Source organism: Cololabis saira, chromosome 5 (genome assembly GCF_033807715.1).
Source record: "Cololabis saira isolate AMF1-May2022 chromosome 5, fColSai1.1, whole genome shotgun sequence".
Taxonomy (NCBI): Eukaryota; Metazoa; Chordata; class Actinopteri; order Beloniformes; family Belonidae; genus Cololabis; species Cololabis saira.
Genome location: NC_084591.1, coordinates 43,392,620 through 43,417,205, shown reverse-complemented (window position 1 = coordinate 43,417,205; position 24,586 = coordinate 43,392,620). Strand labels below are relative to the sequence as shown.

Genomic DNA, 24,586 nt, shown 5'->3' with positions numbered 1-24,586 from the left:
TTTTTTTAGAATAAACCCTGTGAGGTCAACAGTACGATCACAGTGGCCGTCTTCTTGTGTTGCCACTTCAGGTTTTTCTCCCACTAGGGGAGTTTTTACCTGCCATTGTTCATGTAATAATTGCTCGGGGGTTTATGTTCTGGGTCTCTGGAAAGGTTCTAGAGACAACTTGTGTTGTTACAGACGCTCTATAAATGAAATTGAACCGAATTGAATGCTTCGAGGTGGAACTCAGCTGAATGATACAGAAAGTAGAGAAGGTTGTAAATGCGGGAACATAAACATTCTCGAAACATCTTTTTTCTTAGCCTAAAGCCCAAATATCTCGGTTCTCCACAACTCTAGAAAGTAAGTAAATAAACTAGTAAATAAAGTACTGCTTAAATCTATTATCAAGTCCTCCAATAAATAAAATATTCTCAAATTAAACAAAATATAAAACGTGTGTAAGCATGGTTTGAATGGAAGATGTCAGTTTGGACTTGTGTTTTTGTTCTTACTGCAGTGTAGATGTTCTTGGCTCTTTTAGTCCTTTTCAACTTCTACAAAAACCTCTCCAGTGTTACCGTGCTGCTAGGGGCAGTTTTAGGGAAGACTTGTTGGGTTCCACTTATGCCAAAGTTCTGAATATTTTAGCACATTTTAATGTAAAAAAATAAAATAAAATAAAAATAACTGAAAAAAACACCCTTGTGACAAAAGGGGAAAAACATTTTACACAAAACCAATACTTTCTGACAGACAATCCAATCCCTCTCTGAACTCTGCTGCTTCAATCACATGAATGAGGTGAAACTCACCCTGCAGCTGCACTATGACTATATTATTCTGCAACGTGAAGTGTTTAGGAGCTCCCACAGTCTGAGGGGACAGCGTTGATGGAAAGTTTTAACAATGCAATGAAACAAGTTTAATGTATGAAAAACACATAAACGGAGCCATGATCCACGGCTCATCACGGCTGATGGTGGAGCGCCACGAAGAAAGAATCATGGTGTGACAGTGTAATGCCATTGTGACTGCACATGGGATAAAATACATCAAGCAGGCATTTGTAGGCACCTTCTAGCTATGCTGACTGAGTGTGGTAATCAGAAATATAGAAACGATAATCTAACAGCACTGCATAAGTGGCAGCCTGTTGCAGCATCATTGTAATGTAATTTCTTTGTATCCCCTTGATATAGAGGTGTATATATATGTTACAGTTCATGTAGAAAAACGGCTAATTTGCAAAATAACCAGCAGGGCGGTGAATATGTAAAATAGCCGGCCAATTGGAGAATGTGTAAAATAGCCGGGCTAATGTACAAAATAACCGTCAGGGCGGCTAATGTAGAAAGAGCTATTTTGCAAAGTACCGGTACATACATTTTTAAGCTCATGGTGCGCGGACATCACATTTTTAATCATCTCTCCAGTCTCGATCCTCCGGTCAGCTCGAGACAATTGTCTCGAGCTGACCGGAGCATGCCGTGGCAATTATTATTGCATGTTTGTCACACTTAAATGTTTCAGATCATCTACGTTGTGTGTTACGGTATTATCCGTAGGCTAGATTGGGTGCTCATGCAATGGGACAGGTGTTGAAATAAGCTGGAAATTTTACCTTTACTTACTGAAACCGTTTAGAGCGTTTAGATTTTACTGTACTTTCCAGACTATAAGCCGCTACTTTTTTTAACAGGCTTTGAACCCTGTGGCTTTAACAACGATGCAGCTAATTCATGGATTTTTATGGGCTGACGAGCTCCGCCAATACATTTAGCGTCGGGGACGCCTGACAAGTGCCGCTTATATATGTACAAAATCTGTTTTCTTTTTAAATTTACTGCGTGTGGCTTATATTTGGGTGCATTTAATAGTCCGGAAATTACGGTACATTTGACTTTTTTGTTTTCTGTGTCATCTTCACTAAATTCAAAATGTGTCCAAGATCTTGTTAATTTCTCTCCTCAACTGAGTTACTTTCATGTTTGGTCCAAGTTGTGAACTGGAGAGGGCGGAGTCACTTCACTACAAATGCAGGCCTGGCGGTAGCGTGTCATAGGGCAGCACATAAACACACACAAACCAATTTTGGAAAACCAAAATAACTGACAGAAGCAAGACTGATTATAGGTTTTAAATTCGCTAAAACGTCGGTTAAAATTCATTTTCAATGAATTGCCCAGCTCAAGTATAAATTGCCACTGTGATTTTTCACTTTCGATAAAATCTTTGCAGAACTCAATTTACACTTGTGTTAATGGTATTTAAAGTGCATACAGGGGATCGCAGGCACTCTTAATCTGTGTCTTTCATATATTGACTTAGAAAGGATCTGCTTCTGTATGAATAATTTAATGCTATAAAGTCCCAATTAATTTAACCAGCAGGGTGGGAGGAAGTCTCCAGCTGATCATTTCATTAGTAGTAATGGGTGACATTAGTGTTCCCACACAAACTGGAGAGCGGCATACAGGATCCAGACTGCAGCGAAGACCGCAGCCTGATTAAAAGGCCATAATCAAGCTCAGTGAGCTCCACAACAGTAGAGAACTTCACAATGCTGGTGGCTCGAGGCAGGCATTGTTTTGCATGATTTCATATGAATTTCTTTTTTGATATTACAGCACAGGTTCCAAGTTTTACTCATATGCAAGAAAAAACATAAATCCCTATCCAGATGGCTTAATTGTTACTATGAGTGGTTCCTAATAAAAGTTTCCCTGTGAGTTCTAATAGTTGAACAGATGTTGCATAAACAATATTGTGGGATAAGATACTCACAGAGAAAAAACAGAGAGAGACCAAATTAAAGTTCATATGTTCTCCAGGAAATTATAGGAAAAAAGAATGTAAAAGTTGGTGGTTCAAACATGACAGAGCAACAATGTTGTAACTTTCAAGTCCAGGTACCATGATAGAACTCGCACTGTCCAACTTTTCTGACAGCTGTCATATTGTACTAATTTGCATCACTTCAAACGAAGCAAATTAATTCAAAATGTACATTTTGCTCTCAACCAATGCAGGAAAAGTGACAAGGAAAACAAATAACATTTTCAAGTAAAGATTTACTTCAAAATAAAAATGTTACGGGAAGTATTTGTAAAAGAGAGGACTATTTAAGCTTTTAGCTGAGAGGTGGCTGAGGAAAGACTGGACCAAAATCACTCCTCAGAAGATGCATATAAAAGTTAAACTTCTTTCCAAAGAAATAAGAGAGAAATGAGAATTACATTTTAATTTTCCCCTCTATATCAACGGTGAGCGTTTGGAGAGAGTCCACCCATTCAGGTTTCTTTTTGTCCAGGAATGTCCCATTGAGATCCAAGATCTCTTCTTCCAGGGTGTCCTGGCCACGACAGCACACACAAGTTTCTCGTATAAAGCAATTAAACATACCTATACCTAGGGCTGTGCGATTAATCGATTTTAAATCTAAATCGGATTTATTAATCAAGACGATGTTTAAAAAAAGGAAAATCGGAAAATCGTTTTTCCTTTTTTGCAGCTGGCTGCATTACAGCCAGAGCTTGTCTAGTCATCTTTGTTTGGTCAAGAACATTGTAAATGTTGTCACTTTACTAAACTCAAGGAGGATTTACAGTATCTTTCAATTGCACTTCATCATTTCCCAATAGGGAAATTTGTTTGCTATTTTTCTTTAAAAATAAAGATAAAATATTTGAAACAATTTATTCCATTGTCTTTTGTAGTTGTACCAAAAAAATCGAAATCGAAAATCGGGTTTTCAGAGAAAAAAATCGGGATTTTACTTTTGTCCAAAATCGCCCAGCCCTACCTATACCATGGAAACATAAAATACATAAAGTCAACAGTCTTTACTTTTTACTTTACTTTTTTACTTTAGTCTTTACAATCTTTAATCAACACATTTAAACATATTTACAGTAGGGAGGTTCCTGGGAGTCCGGATCTCTGACGTCTCCTGGACACAACACCACAGCTGTCATAAAGAATGCTCAGTGGTGTCTGCACTTCCTGAGAGTCCTCAGGAGGAACAATCTGGGGCCTCATTTATACAAGAGTGCGTAGGATTCATACTAAAAGTGTACGTGCGCTCAAAAGCCGAGCATGCGCAGCGGCTTCCTGCAGTCTGTTTCTGCTGTGCGTTAGGATGAATGAGACGTGTGGAGCCACCGTGCCACTAAATTTCACGGAGACTGAGATGGAGATGTTGTGGATGAGGTGGTCACAGTAGTGGCATCACTAACAAAAATAAAGCAAGTGAGTTGCCTGCCAGAATCTGATTTCTGGCCGCGGGAGCGCGCACAGCAGCCCGTTGAGCGATGAAAAGCTGAAACGTCAGATTTTCAGATTATGAAGCTCAAGAATGAGATCAAATCATATTTAGATAGAAACAACCTTTCATTAACTGTATTTGGTCTTCAATCAATTTTTGGCAGGTAAAAAGACCCTTTTTCGGGGGAGAAATCAGATTCTGGCAGGCAATCACTTTTTGGCACGACACCGGCACGGCGTGTCCTGCACCGCGGCTGCAGGACCAGCAGCACCAGAGCGATCCAAGTGCATGGCGCACCTGGAAGTGGCCAACTGACTGACGCTGTGCTTCAAACACAGAGGGACACGATCAGCGCTATTATATTACAAGTCTGATATATGATGACATTACAAGTATGACATGAATCTGGCATCATTTGACCACCTCACCGTCTGCGTCGCCAGTTCCCCATATCTTCAAAATGTTTGTGCGCGAGGGTCAGGGTTTGCGTAAAGATACGCACATTTTTCCGTTAGTTTTTTATTTTTAAATCCCAACCTTTGCGTAGAAGGTGGCGTGCGCATCTTTCAAGCCCTGTTTTGTGCGCACACAAGCTTTATAAATGAGGCCCCTGGACAGTAAGCTGCTGCTGGCCTTCTAGCACTCGTCCACCAAGAGACTGCTGACGACTGCTGTCTCCACCTGGTACGGGAGCTGCACTGAGGCAGACAGAGTGAGGCAAAACAGCATCGTTGGCTGTCCTCTCCCCTCCCTGATGGACATCTACTAGAACCGGTGCCTCAGCAGAGCTCGCAACATCACCAAGTGCCGCCCGCATCCCAGTTCTCAGCTGTTTGAGCTGTTGCCATCTGGCAGGCGCTACAGAAACTTTGAAGCACAAACAGATAGAGGAAAGTTTATTTCTATAAGCCATCAACATTCTGAACAAATACAAGATGTACAGTTATGATACATTTTTGAAGACTATACTTTTTAGTCTTGTATTATATAGTCAAAAAATGTTATTCAATCCATAACAGATATATATTTGCAAAAAGTCCTCTGTCACCCTCTTAAATGGAACAATACACAGAATGGATAAGGGTTGTACTGAAAAGGAAGTGGAGTGGTGGTGGGAGCTGAAGGTGATGTCATCTGAGTCGGGTTCACTGACTGAGAGCTGGGTGGCAGGAAGCGCAGCGGCACCAAGGTGAGAATGACCTTTACAAGCACGCACGCACTCGTGCACCTACACAGTCCCTCCATTAGCTGCCCTTCTCTGGCAGTGATTGTGTAATAGCAAAAAATAAAATGAGTTTGTCAGTACAGTCCTAATCTGTAGTAGGGGGGCAGAGGACGGAGTGACGGTAGAGCAGAGAGAGAGTTGAGTCTCCTGACAGCCTGGTGAAAGAAACTGTCCTTGAGCCTGCTGGATTTGGCCCAGAGACTGCACAGTCTCCTCCCTGATGGCAGCAAGCTGAAGAGGCTGTGAGATGGGTGGGTGGGGTCACCTGCAATCCTGATGGCTTTGCTGGTGATGCAGGTGTTTTAAATGTCCAGAAGGAGAGAGACACCAATGATCTTCTCAGCTGCTCTCACTATGCATTGCAGAGTCTTGCGGCAGGACACGGTGCAGGCGCCGTACCACACAGTGATAGAGCTGGACAAGATGCTCTCAATGGTGCCTCTGTAGAAGGTGTGCATGATGGGGGGGGGCGTCTCCTGCTCTTCTCAGTTTACGGAGGAAGTAGAGGCGCTGTTGGGCTTTTTTGGCCAGTGATGTGGTGTTGTGGCTCCAGGACAGGTCTTCAGAGACGTGCACACCCAGGAACTTGGTGCTGCTCACCCTTTCCACTGCAGCATTGGAGATGGTTAGTGGAGTATAGTGGGTGTGCACTCTCCTGAAGTCCAGAATAATCTCTTTGGTCTTCTCCGCATTCAGGTGGCGATTATTGATTACTGCTCACCTCACTCCTGTAGTTGGTCTCATCTGCGTTGTTGATGGGACTCACCACAGTTGTGTCGTCAGCAAAATTTATGAAGAGGTTGGAGCTGAATGATGGTGTGCAGTCATGGTTCAGTAGAGTGAATAGGAAGGGGCTCAGCACACATCCTTGGGGGCCCCCTGTGTTCAAAGTGATGGTGCTGGAGGTAGGGGTGGGCGGTACACCGGTGTCATAGTCATCACCGGTGTGACACTGCGCCACGACATGGATTTTGCAATACCGTCAATACCGTAATAAATCAATTATAAAATAATAAGCCTAAATAAGGCATTAAAAACTTTGGTGATATGCAAGGTTTGCCGCCGTGTTGTGACAGCAAGAGGTGGAAACACAAGCAACCTGTTTCATCACTTAAAAAACACGCACGCCCGTGAATATGAAGAGGCAACCCGGGCCAAAACGAGCGCAAGTGGGACCAGCACCTGCTGCTGGTCCCACTGGTCCCGCTGGGACCGCTGTCCCGCTGGGAGCAGCGGTCCCAAGACTACACAGCTTTCACTGCAGGCATCGTTTATGCTGCTACACCTTACGACAAGAGTAGTAAGAAATGCAGGGCTTAAAGTATTCCGGCACTGTGCCGAATCTCCGGCGTACGGAGTTTTTTTTCTCGGCGTGCGAGTTTGACTGCTTTAAAAAAAAAAAAAAAAAAAAAAGCTTTGAGAGAAAAAAAAAGTTTGAGTCAACCGAGTTCGTCTACCAATGGAATGAGAGGAAAGCAGCTCTGGCGCTCAACCAAGCCAATCAGAAGTAGAGCTGGGCGGGTCTTTGACAGCACCAGAGCGCAGAGCGCTGTTTCAACCTGCCGGAATACAAATCACCGACTTCAAGATGGAGAAAAAATTAATGAATGTCGGTTTATAAGAATTTATAAGAAAAAAAGAGTGACAAAAAAATACCCATAACCATGTTCTTCTCTCGAAAAAACACACCTGTACCGCGGGCTTTAGAAGAAAAAGACGCTACAGCGCGAGTCGGGATGCAGCGGCTCAGAAGAGCAGGGAAATACGTGCGAGGCGGTGCTGATCTCCGCAATTTGAAGCTTTGTATAATAATTATAAAAAAAAAAAGGGTTGCTACTATGTGAATATCACTTATCACGGGTTCTTTTTGGAACGTAACCCTCTCGAAAAACAAGGGATTACTGTATATGAATACTCATGGCATACCTGTCAAGTTTTGGATTTAAAATTAAGGGAAATTTTCCACCACCCGCTGTCCAACCAGCCCAACCGAGGTCCAGTATTACATTTTAAGACAGGTTTACAAAATATTTAAAATATCTACCTGTCAATCACTTACAAACTACAATTATGTGCTCTTTATGTACCTTTGTTGACACTGAAATGCTGTGGACATTCCTATGTATGTAGTTCCTATAATAGAGTCTAAATGAAAACAAAGGGGAAATAAAGCACATTTATTTATACTAAATATTTTCAGTTAAATACAAATTGATTGTCTTAAAGTGAAACATTTTCTTTTAATTTGTCATCGTCACTCATGTGGGTCTCTGGCTCCCATTTTTAGATATATTTACAAGATTTTCTGGCAGAAATGTATTCTCTGTCGTTACATTCATCCATCTGATTTGTTGTTTTTTTTCCGTTGTTGCCACTAACCTTGTGAGAACTGCCCTCCAGGCGACAGCAAGGGGCAGTTCTTGTGAGGTTAGTGACAATTCAGTTTGTAGAGGCACAATAACCCTTTAATATATCATAAAAAGGAGACTTGACAGGTATGGGCATAGCACCAGAATTAAAAAAAAAATATTGATTACCAACCAACCAACCAAGAAGTAAGATCTTTAGGTTTTTTGCCAGATAAATATGTTGAGAATGCATAATACTCTCCCATGTCTCTTTTTAATAAGGATACCTACTTATTATATTATAAAAATATTAACCTTATTCACATAAAGGGACAGGACAGGCTACTCCTCCCAAAACGTACCAAAAAATACCGTGATATTATACCGTCACCGTTCAAAAGATGAAAAATACCGTGATATTAATTTTAGGTCATATCGCCCACCCCTAGCTGGAGGTGTTGCTGCCAACCCGAAATGCCTGTGTCCTCCCCGTCAGGAAGTCCAACAGCCAGTTGCACAAGGAGGTGTTGTTAGTGATGCCAAACACCACTGGAACTGAGATGTCTGTCCACCAGGCTGTCGTCGCATATTATGGGATACAAAAGGAAAATGATGCTGCCATTGTTGACAAGGTGTTTTTTTTTATTTTGTAAGTAACTGGGCCTGCAGCTTTATCAAGCAGTGGCCTTCACACGCCAACAGGAACCATGTGCGTTTATAAGCCTTAGAGACAATAGATGGATGTTCCTGCTTTTTGCATTTCTCACTTTTGTAACAGTAAGAATAAAAATATACTGTAACATGACGTCCTGTAATATAAGATTTGAGCCCTGCATCATGCAGTGATGGGTGGCATACGACTACTCTTTAAGATGTTGCCACAAATGATTCCACAAACCGATGTAACAAAGAATGAAATATAAATGTACACAGATTTCAGTTAACATGATTGGTTATTACATTTTTGTGTTGGTAGGAAATGAATAGAAAATAGTGACATTTTTCCTGAGAACTAATTGCTGAGAAAATTGTCTTTCTGCTTCTTCATGTGAAGGAAAAACGGCCTGAGCAGCCTCATTAGACACTCATGTCTTATTGAAACTCTAAACTCTTGCCTCACTTGCCTTGTTCCAAGTGTCATCATCTGAAGGAGTCAGTATCTGAGGGCAGTGGCCTCTATGGCTGGACCTGTCTCATGTCTTCTCTCCAGTTTGCAGCAGAGACAGACTTGTCACATCTGCCTCCATCACGTTATGGTTGCCTCATTTCTGTGTATCTGTAAAGAAGACTTTCTTTATGTGGAAGCTGCTGTCACTGCTGATTTCTAACTTGTTAATTTTCTGTGGTGTCTATCTTTTCTGCTCATGCTGAGACTTTCTTTTCAAGGGATTTCATAAAAAACTCCAATTGTTGTTTTTTTTAATGTACTACTCATTCCAAGAGCATTAGTTTCTTCACCTTCCTTTGACTACTTCCTACAGTGTTTTGGTGACAGGTTGCCTCTAAACAACAGGTTTTTAAGTGGAGGAGAGACACCAGACTATGATCTATCTTTCTGAGACCAGTTCATGCACAGGGGCTGCATGCATCTCTTACATTTTTATATAACAAATCCAATATTTGATTTACTCTCATGGAGCAATTCACAAACTGTTTAGTTGGAAGTGCAGCAGAGAGAGAGAGAGAGAGATGTCTCTCTTTAAAGTCTCTAGTGATCACCACGAACAATGTGGGGTTTTGTCTTGGTAGTTTAGACAACTGAACTGACGTCACGCACAGCGTCAGTTGCAGCTGATGGTGGGATTTATACTGCTACTAAAATAACTCTTGGTTGACAAGATGGGTTGAACCTTTGAGCCAAAAGTTCAGTGTCTGGACTGCAGAGATGATGTTTCACAGTGGCGTGTCTTGGATGAGATCGTCTGTTTTTGACGAGCACTGTCCACTGCCCTAACCGTTGCCACTCCACTTCATTTCTCTTTCTGCCAATATCATCTGAAACCCACGTAGGTGTTGGAGACGGCGTTCTCCTGCAGCTATGTCTGGTTGAAACACATGTCTGGGTTCTCATCAGTGCTCCAGGCTTGTCCATGGGTTTCCTTTTTTCACAATTCTCAAAACAAAGGAAAGTGTAGTCTCCAACAACTGACCCTTTCTAGGGTGTAAGGATGGAAGTGGAGCTGTGAAAGTCATGAACTATAACTATATTTGTAGTGTATGCTCTGCTCTACGATTCCCAACCAAGGATAGTTTCACATGAGGTCTAAGTTAAAGCTCTCATTGTGTCCAAAAATCCTGGATACTTACTTGCAGGCTGTTGAAATTACCAACCAGCAATTAATCAGGATTCTGTACATAAAGGTATAGTCTGTAATCATATTCAAAAACATTTATTGTTATACTGGGTGAAACGGTCCTTCCATCCTGAGAGTAGCCAGTGAATAATGTGTTCAGAAAAAGGAAAGAAAAAAATCCGACTTCTCTGACAGCTTTAATCCTGTAAAAACTCTGACCAATCTGTTATTTGCGCATCGAGTGGCACGGATTGGTCAGAGGACCAGAGGATTGGCAGGGGGGAAAGAACCAATCAGATACCTTCATTTTAGTTCCCGCCCACGCCCCCCTCTGTCCCATGCGCGCACTTGTCACGTCGAAAATCTTGCCGGAAAACTTCACACACTCGAGTCACGATTGCTGAAGAATGGCGCAGAAAACGAAAAAAATGCAGCAAAAAATACCCCCTCCCCAGTATGGGGGTCCGTGGGGATGGAGGCGTCTCCATCCCGGCGAGGGCGGAGAGCGGTGCCGGTGCGGGTGGCGGTGCGGTGCGGTGCGGTGCGCTGCGGTGCGCTGCGGTGCGCTGCGGTGCGCTGCGGTGCCGTGCAGGCTCTGTTGTCACGGCTACGCCATAGTCTACGGCGTAGGGTACGCGGGGACGCGCACCATTCTGCGTGGGTGTAACGCAGAACCATGAATCAGCCTTCAGTGTGTGCTCTGTCTGCTGTTCTGAACTTCTCTGTTTCTCATTTTGCTGGGACGTCGGGTCCCTCCGCCGAGACACAACTTTTGCTGTATGCGTTCATTGTTGTGTCTAAAAATTATGCGCAGTGCCCACCCAATCAGAAATGGTACAGATATTCTGTGATATTTTTTTATATTTATAAAAAAAATAGAATTGTAAAAAAATAAAGGATCCCCATAACTTTGATTGGGTGGGCAGGATGCACGTTTGGGTGGGCACAGCTCACCCCTGCCCCCCCCCCTAAAACCGGCCTTGCTTACAGGTGAATGAGATATGCGGTAGTTTAGTTGAAAATGTGCTGTCCAAAATGTCCAGGGAAACTGGACTCCTGCAAATGCGCGTTCCCCAAAGTTTGTGGGGGCGTGGCTTTTGACGGAGCACTGACGGGAGGGTGAGGAGGGGGCTGGGCTTAGAGGAGGTGCCACTTTCAAATCTTGCTAGCTCTCCAACATTACTGACTATACCTTTAAAGCAGCGCAATGTAACTTTCAGCTTTTGTTGAGTTTGGCGGCTCCTTTCGACAAAAGCGGTAGTGCTTTACCAGTAGTGTGGCAGGGTTCCTACCATGCTCCTCAAAGTTACATAGTGCCAGTGAAGGCGATACAGACCCCTCAGACCATGACAGATGTGTCATTAAACCTATTGTAAGTTGATGTACCATCACAATGAATCTGGAAATATGATATTAAGGTGGAAAAGTTACATTGTGCTGCTTTAAAGCAGTTTTGTGTTTAATGAACTGTTTGATCCTAAGAAAGTTCTTAAAATTCACATTTAATCCATATGCCTCATCAACGCTTGGTGTTTTCCTTTGATTGAGTGGCTTTCTGGGTAATCTGGTCCTAATGTGACTAAAGTGGGACACAGCAGGACAGAACAAGACTGCAGATGAAAAATTGATTTCTGTAGAAGCAATTTAACATGAAGTGATTAAAAATGAATAATTAAACACAGAGCTTTGTTCGTTCCCTTTTACAATTCATACCTGTATTAGGTTTTACTTCTCATGGATTTTTTTCTTGTACAATATGATCTTCCTTTTTCAATTTAACAATTGACATCAACTGTCATTTTTCTTTTTTTTTTTTTTTTTTTTTTTTTTTTTTTAACCTTGTCTGCACACATATTATTGATTGATACCATGACGGTAGAAACCAAAAGTGTATATATGTGCATTATTACTATATGTAATATATACATATATATACGCACACATATGCGTACACATACATAAATATACACATACAAACCCAGTGTTTTTTTTTTTTTTTTTTTTTTTTGGGGGTGAGGGGGTGGGGGGGGGTGGTGACGACATCCACTGCCAATCCAGGAAGCAGGAACACACGGAGACACACGTCAAGCACTGGAAATCTGCAACAAAAAAACCACAAACAAAGCACGAAACCGGCACGGAGCCATCCAAAACACGAACAGCAATCGACCTAAATCTTGAGATCTGATCGCAGTCTGAGCTAAGCTATCGCTACCGCTACCTAAACCCAAAAACTAGAGAGCCAGCATGCAGGTGAACAAGCCAGTGTGTATGTCTATGTGTGTGTGTGTGTATGTATATGATCATGCATGTGTGTGTGTGTGTGTGTGTGTGTGTGTGTGTGTGTGTGTGTGTGTGTGTGTGTGTGTGTGTGTGTGTGTGTATGCATGTGACTAAATTACTATATGTGTGTGTGTGTGTGTGTGTGTGTGTGTGTGTGTGTGTGTGTGTGTGTGTGTGTGTGTGTGTGTGTGTAATAAACCAAACAAAGCTCCACCTGAAGTGTATCTATAGTGGGGGAGGGGGGGGAGCAACCCCGCCACCCGTGAGACCAGAGGCCGACAAGGAAGAGCCCGGAACCCAGGCCACCGGCAACCCCACAGAGGGGAGAAGTAGGAGGGAGGCAACCCACCGCCTGCGAGGCCCCCCCCCCCACCCGGCGGCGGCCGAGGGGGCCCGCGGGCGGGGCCCCCACGGCGCGGAAAGAAGCAGCCAGGGATCCCGCGGCGGCGGACCGCGACCCAGGCAATCCCCGGCCACCCGGTCCGGGCCGGACACGCGGCCAGGAGGCCCTCACCCTTCAGGCCAACGACCCCCACCCGGCAGGGGGCCAGCCTGCCCGGAGAGACAGAGCCGCCCCGGCCGCCGACGCGGGCAGGCGCACCCGTCCCCCACGAAAGTGGCCCTCCAAGACCAGAGGGGCGCCCCGCCGTAGAGGCAGCGGGGGGGAACCGGAGACGGGCCCGGAGAGAGGGAACCCCCCAACAAGGCGACACCCGCGCAGGCCCGACAACGGAGGGCCCCAGACCCAGGCATCCCATTCATTCATCCATTCACCTATCCGATACCTATACTAATAATAATATAATATACTATACATAATAATAATACTAATAATAATACTAATAATAATACTAATAATAATAATAATAATAATAATAATAATAATAATAATAACCATCTTTGTATAATATAATATTGATAAATTATTAAGTTTTTGATGTCCTGCCAATGGAGGCTCAAATCCTCCATGGCAGGACCCTTCCATACCGCATTCTCACCGACACAGACATACAATCACGCACCGTTTCCCCCTCCCCGGGGGGATCCAGCACCGCCAGAAGGCACCCCAGGCTGCACGGCGGGCCCCGCCAGGCCCGGGTAACCCGACCCACCCGTCCCAGGCCCAGGCCGGTGAGGGAACGCGGGTGATGTCATTTTTCAAAGAACTTAGGAGTGATTAAAGTTTGAGGTACTGTTGTGTTCAGAGCACTTTTAGAGGACATGCTTGATAGATGTTGTTGGGACTATTGGCATTTTCATCTGGCCTTTTTCACAGCTCAATGACTGCTTTTGAGTTCTGCACTCGCTACAATTATTGGAGACGCCAAGCAATTTCATGCTGGAGACCCAGCTTTACCTGTCTATTATAATCATCCTTGGTGACTGATGATGAGTACAGACACACAGTCAGAAAGAAAATCAGAAGGCACGAAAGACAAAGTAAAGAGTCCACAGTAAATAGGTGACAGATTGATATCATAATAGATGTCATCAGAAATGAACACTGTATGTAGCAGCAACATCTGCTGAAAGGACAAATCACTAATTCCCGCCCCCGTTCTCTGGAAGCTGCATCAACAGCTTTCACATGCTGAAACATGAGCCCTGATAAACATTTGATGGACTGGTGCTGCACATATCACATATATCAGCAGATCAGTCTTCCCATTTCAGAAGATGATCAGACTCACTTGTCTGGTCACATAGATAATTCTGCACCGCTCAAGTTTTTTCTTTTTTTATCCACTTCTCTTTTAACTTTAGCACTATCTGTTTTTCAGCTTTGTTGCTTGGACCTTTTATCTGTAAAGGTTATTCGTACCATAGTAATAAGATTTATATTGTTTTTTCTTTCGTATATTAAGTCCAAATAAGATGCATTTTGCAGTCCATGTTGTATAGACGGACAGATGGATAGATGGTGTGGACTTTATGCATACGATACTTTGACGTCAGTGAGAAAATTTGAAGTGTTAAACCACCAGTGTCAGATTTTCAGGATTCTGGCTGTGTTTCCAGCAACGCTTGTGCTTTCTCTGCCGTGACATGTCAAATCGTCAGCTGTGAAATATCTTGGATTGTAAAGGAATATCAGAAGCCAAAAAAACTACAGGATTTCACAAATCTGCAGTGATTCCACACCATGTTTCTCAGCTTCGCAGTAACTTTGTATGTTGTTTCATGGCTCACTTCCATACAAGAGACTACAGGATGGTGTACGTACTGTGCACTGATTTGCCTTTGGCAAAACCTGAGTGCTGTCAAATTGGCTCAGAAAGTCTCATATTATTAATTACTTGGAGGATATGCTTCTTTCGCAAATTCCTTATCAAATCTTCAGCGTTATCATTCTGTTCCAGTATATCATTCTTTTTTTTAGGTTTTTTCCAATTTGATCTAATAAATATAATTTTTATCTGGTTGTGTATTTTTTTGGTGCTTTGTCTGTACGTGAGCTCACAAAAACCGTATCGACATGGCAATAAACTATTGATTGTTGAAGCTTTATGACTGATTGTTATACTTGATCACTTAATGATGTACTTTGCTTGTGAGATGCCTTATGAAATGATATCTTTTCCCCAAAGATCATTTGAATTGATCCCCTGAATTGTTCTTGGTGTCTCCAGTAATTCATAGTCATAAATTGAAACACTTATTTTCATAGGTGACAGTGTAGGGCAATGAAAACTTTCTTTTGAAAAAAATCAATCAAGCAAAGTGCTTCAAAAAAGAAGAAAAATCCAAGGCACTCTTCTTCAAATATAAAAAGCCTTTATTTGAAATGGCTATTTCATGTAGAAGATTAAAAAAGTGGGTTACAGCCCACGCTAGGGCTGGGCGATATGGACCAAAAGTCATATCTCGATATTTTCTAGCTAAATGGCGATACTCTATATATATCTCGATATTTTTTCTGTGCCATAATTGGGGTTTCCCCCAAAGCATTATAGCATAGCATCTCTGTTAGCTTCATTTTTTTCTGAGGCAAACCCTTAAAAAAACAGTCAGTTTTAATACAAAGCCTCGTGCCAAATGTCACACAGGTACCTTTTATTAACAGAGGTCTGCACAATATCAAAATGTATAACACAAATGAAATAAAAATAAACTGCCTGCATATATAGAATAAAAATGCTTCTTGAATAAAATAAAACAAATATCCCTTTCCTGCATAACAATTAAATTAAAATACACTGTGCAATTAATACAATGTAGACAGTAACAGGCAGACTTTTCCACTGAGGTTGACAGTTGTGCGAATAACAAAACATTTGTGCAAATCTCAAATAAAACATTCAAGTCAATTTGTCACAAAATAAGCTATATCAAAATCATTTAAAAAAAAAAAAAAATTCTTTTTTTTTTTTTAAATCGATATAAACGATATTGTCTCGTACCATATCGTGTTTGAAAATATATCGATATATATTAAAATCTCGATATATCGCCCAGCCCTAGCCCACGCGTTTGGGCCACAGCCTTCCTCAGGGTGTAACACTCCTTAATTGGGATGATTGAAATCACCTGGGTAGGTGGGAGGACAAATGTAAACAAGAGAAATAACAGATAATGACCAATAAATGGCTCCACCAATTGTTAAACAATTAAATACTGTAAATACGGTAGGAGAAGAAAGAACACTATCTGTAATGAAAAAAAGTTACAAAAAGAGGGCTGAAAACAATGTCTTCATTTAAACCTGGATAGAAAGTGGCTTTCATTTGGTAAATATAAAAGGTCTCTCTCTGCAGAAGTAATTTCAGTCTGTCACCACCTCTAATGTTTTTTTTAATACTTTCTAGGCCTTCAACCAAAAGTGAACCTGGGTTGCTGTCATGTGCTTCAAAAAAGTGCTTATTGTTTTTTTTCTGCTTCCATAACAGGGCTTTCTGAAGAGTGAGCGCGCTTCCCGGATGGTTCAGAGTGGCGGCTGCTCTGCCAATGATTTCCGAGAGGTTTTCAAGAAAAACATCGAGCGGCGAGTCCGCAGCCTTCCAGAGATCGATGGCCTCAGCAAGGAAACTGTGCTCAGCTCCTGGATTGCAAAGTACGATGCCATTTACAGGGGGGAGGAGGATGTGCGGCGACCACCACAGCGGGGGCACCTGAGTGCCGTGTCGGAGCTGATCCTCAGCAAAGACCAGCTGTACGAGATGTTCCAGCAGATCCTTGGCATTCGCAAGTTTGAGCACCAACTTCTGTACAACGCCTGTCAGGTAAGGTCAACAGATACAAACACATGGGGCATGTTATGTGTGTATGTGTTTTTATGTATCTATTTATATCTATATCTATCTATATATATATATATATATATATATATATATATATATATATATATATATATATATATATATATATATATATATATTGTCCCAATGAGGATTTTTTAGCTCCCGATCCGATCCCAATCACTTGAGTTTGAGTATCTGCCGATCCCGATTTTTCCCGATCCAATCACTAGTTTTGGCACCCGATACATTTCCGATACTTTTTCCCAATCAGATACGTTTTGGTAATGAATTTTAAATTTTAAAACTCAAATTATCCCAAGTTTCTTTTATTGTTCAATGGAGAACAACATGGACACATATTTCAACAAAGCTTATCAGCTCTGGTGCCTCAAAATGTAAAAACATGAAATTGTAAACTAAAACAAAAAGTGCAGAATAGTGCAATAACAAAAATAAATACATTTAACTTCAAAAGAGGTAGTTGAATGACATCCAGTCAAACTCACAAACACAAGAAAATTAAAATACTTTTTGGCTTAACCTTAGTGCAACATTCTGAATGGCATGTAATGAATAGCAGCAGCTTAAAGCAGCACTATGTAACTTTTCCACCTTAATCTAATATTTCCATATGTCCCACTTTAGTCACATTAGGACCAGATTACCCAGAAAGCCACTCAATCAAAGGAAAACACCAAGCGTTGATGAGGCATATGGAATAAATGTGAATTTTAAGAACTTTCTTAGGATCAAACAGTTCATTAAACACAAAACTGCTTTAAAGCAGCACAATGTAACTTTTCCACCTTAATATCATATTTCCAGAGTCATTGTGATGGTACATCAACTTCCAACAGGTTTAATGAACCTCTGTCATGGTCTGAGGGGTCTGTATCGCCTTCACTGGCACTATGTAACTTTGAGGAGCATGCTAGGAACCCTGCCACACTAAAAAACTACACATTTTTACGGCTTTGACTGCTTTACGGCATACGTCACTTCCCCCTCCTTCCCGATTCGTAGTCGAGACGAAAATTGGCGGGGCTTGGAGCGCAGCTCCACAGAAGCTGGTAACCCGTTTCTGCGTTGTGGCTGCAGCAGCTCCACACAACAGACGTGGGGAAAAGATCGCTAATGGTTTAACTTTTCACCGCTTTCCTGCTCGGAGGCAGAACCACGGAGGCAGAGTATCTGATATAACACAGTAAAAGAGTGAAAGAGTCGTCGGCTCGCTTGGATCGCGGCTGTAACGACCAAACAACCTTCCACACATGATCACAAACAAACACGCACACAGACTGATCGGGTTTTATTCCCCACTTCTCCAGCTAAACGCCGTTGCTGGCCAGCTCTCTGCGGTGCAATTAACCCCAATCTTCAGATAAAACTAGTTTGTTGAGGAAAATATATTATCAAATCAAATCAAACTTTATTTATAGAGCACTTTTCATACAAATAATGTAATACAAAGTGCTTCACATAAAACAAATAAACATAAAACGTATTAATGCCCTGCCCCCCTCCCCGCACACACACAGACAGACACAAGCACACCACAATTCACCCAAGTTACACACACAGACACAGACGCAGACACACGGTGTAGACATGGCTGAGCACCGAGGATCCAGGTGAGGAAACGGTATCAGGGAGCCATCCACGCCAGGAGGTCTCATAGCCCTCATATTAACTCTATTTATAGCTGCAGAGGAAACAAATAATCTCACGAGGAAAACAAAAATATTGCTCACGCCTCGGAGCCTCTTCAGCATAATATAGCAGTCAAAAAGAAGAAAAGAAAGTAAGAGTAATACAAAACATATACTGTATGTTGTACTACTATACTAATTTATTGAAACACATGGCGAGTCAAATATTTACCAAAGCAGCTGCCAAACACTCCTAAACAAGGTAGCCTAACCTGCGTTCACAAGACGTGGGTTGTGCAGAACTGTGGCAGTAAATCCTCGTCGGAGCTCCACTCTTTAGTAGAGATTTCATATGGACCCAACCCGTTAATAATCATTATTTTCTCCATATACCGCTCCCTGGCTTCCTTGTTTAAAGTATCCCGGTAAATCCCAGTTCCTTTCCAGTAGTTTCGCATCTTTTTTTTTGCGTTCCGTCTGTTCACTTGGTGAAACAGAAAAGTAGTTTTGAAAGTCCGTCCCGTCTTCATTCATTATCAAAACAAATGCACGCGACGGGACAGGAGTTTTCCGGCAGTACGCGCTGGTGCTCATGGGAAACGTAGTGTTCTTTCTGGTAAAGCACTACCGCTTTTGTCCAAAGGAGCCGCCAAACTCAACAAAAGCTGAAAGTTACATTTTGCTGCTTTAATGCAACATGAACAGATATAACATTTCACAATTGTAAATTGTAGCAAGGCTAGTGCTACGGGGGCCCGACCGACAGGACAGAGGACACAGGGTTTAGTGCAGGAACCTTTTATTTTCTCCCTTCACCCAAGACACACGTGCGTTCAGCTTCCTTCAGCAGAGCAGAACCTTCTCCAGCAGCAGCCTCTCTCCGGAGTCCAGCTGCTGCTTATCAAGGGAGGCAGGGTGGAGAGGTTGATTGGGTACAGGTGTATCCAATCTCCTGATGGCTGCACCTCCACCCTGCCACATAAATCATGTGTCACTTCCGCCCACCAGCCGGAAGTGACGCCGGCCGCCGTATATATATATATATATATATATATATATATATATATATATATATATATATATATATATATATATATATATATATACACAGAGCCGTCTGGGAGATTTGCGAGGCCCTGTGCGAAATGGCTTGGGGGGGCCCTCGCGCGTGAGCGTAGCGAGCGCGCGCGAAATTTTGGGGTTTTTTGGGTCGGATCGGGTGTCTATATGCGCAATTTTAACTCTCCAATTAGCAAAATACTGGATACCTTCCCCTGCCTCATCATCATTTGACTTGCCTCGACGCGGGGCCCCACGACTGCTTGAGACCCGGTCGGATTGGTGTTTTTGTGACAAATTTATCAAACGAGCCTTTCAGAGAGGCATTAAACTCTTCCATTTTCTTTAGTTTTTTTCTTTTTTCATCCCCTGATGGAAATTTCCTGAATCTGTCTCGTTCTCTCGACATTGTGTGACAGTTTGTTCCAACTCCACCCGTCTGGATCAGAGCACCTTGTGTTAATGCGCTTGGTCTGATCAGTTGTATTGAACAACAGACACGCGTCATCATTGCACATATATTTTACTGATATGCACAGACTAGTACACATTTAGGTCTGTAATGGAATGTGACTGTTGATATTTATAAGGGAAAAAACGAAAACAAAAAACGAAAAAAAAAAAAACAATTTTTTTTTTTTTTTTTTTTTTTTTTTTCAAAAACGGCGCGAGGCCCCCTTGGGGCGCGAGGCCCCGTGCGGTCGCACGGTTCGCACACCCCTTGCGGCGGCTCTGTATATATATATATATATATACCGTATTTTCTGGACTATAAGCCGCTAGGGGGAGTGCTAACCGGAATTAGAATAAAAACTAAGACAAAATAAATGCAAAGCAGATTTCAAACAGATAAATGGATGAATAAATACTGGTTATTTTCTCTTGGTTCTGTCCCGTTTTAATCAGCAAAGTTGCTGCTGTGTTAAAAGACACTGTTAGGAAATGATCTATTTAGGTACAAACATGTACATCATTTACAGCTCAAAATCCTTCTGTACATGTAGTATATATCTAATCTAACAACATAAATATCTGCGGCTTGCAGATCTTTTTTTCTAAATAGAGCGGATGCGGCTTATATACAGGTGCGGCTTATAGTCCAGAAAATACGGTGTGTATATATATATATATATATATATATATATATGTATATATATACGTGTGTGTGTTTACCTCAGGTCTCACTGGCAGCATTTCAATTAACAATTTACCATCCTACAATGTATGCGTAGGCCTAGGTGTGGAATGAAACAAATGCACAATAACACATGTCACAGTACTCTGGTGTTTCTCACTGTCTCACTTTCCTTTAATCATCTCCATTGAGTATTCCATACACGCATGCTGGTCTTTGGCAATGTGACAAGCACTTGTGGTTCATGGGAACATTAATGCACATTAGCCATAATTAAAAACAGCTCTCATCTGAATTGGAAGAACATTGGCTCTCCATCTTATTTATGGCACTCCATGATATAAGTAGACCTGGTGTACCTAAGGAGGTTGCTGGTGAGTCAATGATTACTTCACAGCCTATTGAGGCATCATCCTCGTACATGTATATACAGTGCATCAAAAAGAAAAAAAATAATTCAAAATAATGGGCGCTGAAGTCATGGGGTAACTTAACACGCATTCAGCGCCTACAGCGTCCCCGGCGGGAATTGAACCCAGGACATTCTTGCTGTGAGACGGCTGCACTACCAGTGCAAGTATTTAAAGACATTCTTTGTCTGAACCAGATCAATATTATTGACTCATATCACTTTAAATATGTTGATTATGGATGTATGAACTTTTAATAACTCTGGCTCCTTTCATCTTTAAGTAGATTTTTAAAGTTGTGCAAAATTTGTTTTGTTTTAAAACCATTCAGCAAACCTTCAAAACTGACATCCATCTTCCACATGATGGATGTTTTATGCCGTGTTTTGGCCCTAAAATGCAAATTCAGGAATTGCAAAGACCTTTTAGACAGGAACTTGAAAAAGTCGTGTCTGGATAGCTCAGTGGGTTGAGTGGGTGCTGTTTACAGACGCCCTAGTCTTCCTGCAGGCAGCGCAGGTTCGGGTCCCGGTCTGTCACTCTTTACTGCGTGTCTTCCTCCCGTTTCCTGTTTACCTACTTTCCCAAAAAAGGCCACTACTACCAAAAAAATCTTTAAAAAAAAAGAAGCTTGAAGAACTGTGCAGTCAATAACTGTCAGTATGAGTCAGTTGTTAAGCAACATGAACCCCCAGCAAGGTCAGAGTCTCCTGCAACAAGAGTAATATGTGGACTTTCCATGAATAGCTTGTCCACACTTTCTGCTCAAAGCAATTATTATATCAACTGTTACATAACTAAGATGACTGACTGAGCTACATTAAATGGAGGTTTCTGCACTACTGACCAGCCATTTTTGTGTGGTCAGTGTTAATTGGTCTATTTTCTTTCTTTCTTTTTGTTTTTTAAATTTCCCCCCAGTGTACTTTTCTCTTAAGCTGCTTTACGGTTCCTTATAACTGTATCAAGTCTGGAGCATCTCATCCTCGCTGGTACTCATTCTAGTAGAGGCTCAGATTAAATGGCTTATCTTTTCCATGCCATATCCGCTCAGAAGGTTTCATTTGTCTCCTTGGCTTCAGGCCACTTTGCATCAGAGCAGTTTTATCGCTGTGATTTTTGACGCCTCTGCTCATCACAGATTTGTTAAAAACAAGTTGTGCCCTCTAAGCAGTTCCACCCCATCCCTACTCAACTTTCATCTCTGTTCTGAGTCTTACTAACATCAAGTTTGTGATTCCCTTGCTCTTTGCGATTGTAAAACTGCAGCAAACATAACATTAGTCATGAGCTTTCTTATATGTTAAAGGGATATATTTTCAGACCGCATGATGTTTATCTAACTTTGTGACATGCCATAGCGTTTTCAGCTTTCTTGAATTGTTCTTTGCAGAACACAGCTATTCAACTATAAAGCTGGTGTAACCCACCTGGGTTTCAGAACTTATTGTTGTGGAACGGTGCAGTTCCATGGCCGACCAGAGGGTGGCCCGTCCGCTATGGGTAGGGGTGTAACAATATATCGTGCCACGAAATTTTGCGATACAAAAACTTCACAATACGTGTCGTGGGGGTGACAAAGTGTATCGCGATATTGGGTTATCAATATTAATCTATTGTGTTTACTAGTAACACGCATCCGACCGCGACCGCACCTCGACCCGTGGACCAAAATCTTACTCCGCTCAGAAGAAACTAGTCCCGTTTTGTGGTCCCGTTTTGAGCTCTGAACTTTTACTTATGTAAGGCTGGTGTAGAGTTCAGCCTTACCTTATTAAATTAAACCTTTTTCAGGTCGTGAGTGGGATAAACACGCGGGCAACTTCTGCTGGGTTCCAGTGTACTTTAATGTCCCTCAACAGCGTAGGATTTTAGAACATCAACACAGCACCTAGTGCCGTACTGTGGCGTATCACTCCGCCCAATCTAAAACAGACTAATCACTACAGATAAACTGACTAGTGTCATTATAGTCCCTGATTTACATCAGAATACAAAGAATATATTTATAAAATAATGAACCCTGAATTACCAAAATAACCTTCTTAACAAAAATAAATCTCCTCTTACACTTATAGGGTGAGCATTTCAATCTTTTTTATGATGTAATATTGTATGTATTTATTTACTTTTATTTATTTATTTAATTTTAGTTGTTAAATTAGAAAGAAAAAAGTCAAATCATACATGAGAGAAACTATTCAGTATTTGGCAAAATATTTTTACTTGTATGAAACTGAAGATGCATAATGCAAACCTGACATTTACTTTTAGTTCAGTTTGTGGAAAATGGTTGGCCTGGCTTTCTCTTTAAAACTTAAACAGTTATAAAGCATTACAAACTGTAACAATAGGGCAAACACACAGTATTGTTTTGTATTTTGTGTCTTTCAAATAAAAGACAATTTTTTCCAGTCATATGTTCCTCATTCAAGGTTGTTAAAAAATACTGCTATAATATCGTATCGTTATCGTGACCTCAATATCGTGTATCGTACCGTATCATGAGATTAGTGTATCGTTACACCCCTAGCTATGAGTAAACCGCGCAGCCTGTGTTCACTCTCTTTTCGGCAGAAGTCATTGCCAAGAGCACACAGCTTACCAACTGAGAACTCCCGGTAACGAATAAACACTTCTCACACCAGAAATTCACCATAATTCGCCTGGTACAGACTGTTAACATGTTATTCGTTTGTCAGGGTGTTACATTGTGTGAGGATTCAGCTGGAATGGAGGGCCTCTGTTAGCAGGCCTTAGCTCCGGTAAGAAATGCTAATGCTAATGCGCCATCTTGGCTATCAGGACTCCTTGTGACTGTGTTACTCTTGATTCATGAATAAAAACCAATTGGAGCTGTGATACTGTCGCCAAGAGTACGAGAGACTACACAGATACAGATACATATCATTTTAGTGATGATAAATGAGTGTAAAAAGATCGCTAATTACGTTAGCAACGAGCTAATCCCGCTAGCCACGAGCTAATTGTGCACTGTCATGCTAAGGTTCACTTACACTATGCAGCTGTGATACTGTAGCAGAGCAGTAACAGTGTTTTACACCATTAAAGGTGCCTTATATTTAATTGTTTGAGGTTAAAGTTATGTTACTGAAGGAGTATTGATTGATTACCTGTATTGTTAAGGTAATTTAATGGTTTAAAGGAGCTTGAGGCTGTTTTTTTTTATTTGCAAAATGTAATGCAAGTCGGTCCCGATTTTCCCGCGCTGGGGTGCGGATGTGACGTCACATGACGCTGCATGCACGTTCTCCCCGTTGTCCTGTGCCGGCTTCACTGTTGGCTGCAGTACCCCCGACGGCCGTCGTGGCGATAGAGAGTCTCATTTCTTAAAACCAGCCCCAAGCTCCTTTAAATATGCTTAAGTGAATACATAAGGGCTGTTGGTCCATCTTAACAGTTAAAAGAGGGCTGAATATTAAAGGGCCTATGTTTAATTAAAATATGTTACAATTACAGTGCTGTTAAAAGAGCATAAATAGATTTAATGTGTTAAAAATATAAATAGTGAGTTTAAATATATTATATTTCATTTACATGTTGAAGTGAATGTTGTGATTTGGTGTGCATGATTTGCAGCTAATTGACACTTATCTTGTGTGATGTGATGCAATTCTATTCATTTTGCAATGATTAGACAGTGTGTATCTTTCATGATTGATATACTAAGAG

The 24,586-nt window shown here is 41.7% G+C and overlaps 1 protein-coding gene across 3 annotated transcripts in view; it reads left to right on the top strand.

Annotated features, from left to right (window-relative positions):
• The window catches only part of cadps2 (Ca++-dependent secretion activator 2), a 290,724-nt gene that overhangs the window by 66,781 nt on the left and 199,357 nt on the right, over positions 1 to 24,586 (top strand). For all 3 annotated transcript variants that reach the window (XM_061722218.1, XM_061722219.1, XM_061722217.1), the window contains exon 3: positions 16,290 to 16,622. In XM_061722218.1, coding sequence (XP_061578202.1) covers positions 16,290 to 16,622 — 333 coding nt within the window. The remainder of the gene's footprint in view (positions 1 to 16,289; positions 16,623 to 24,586) is intronic.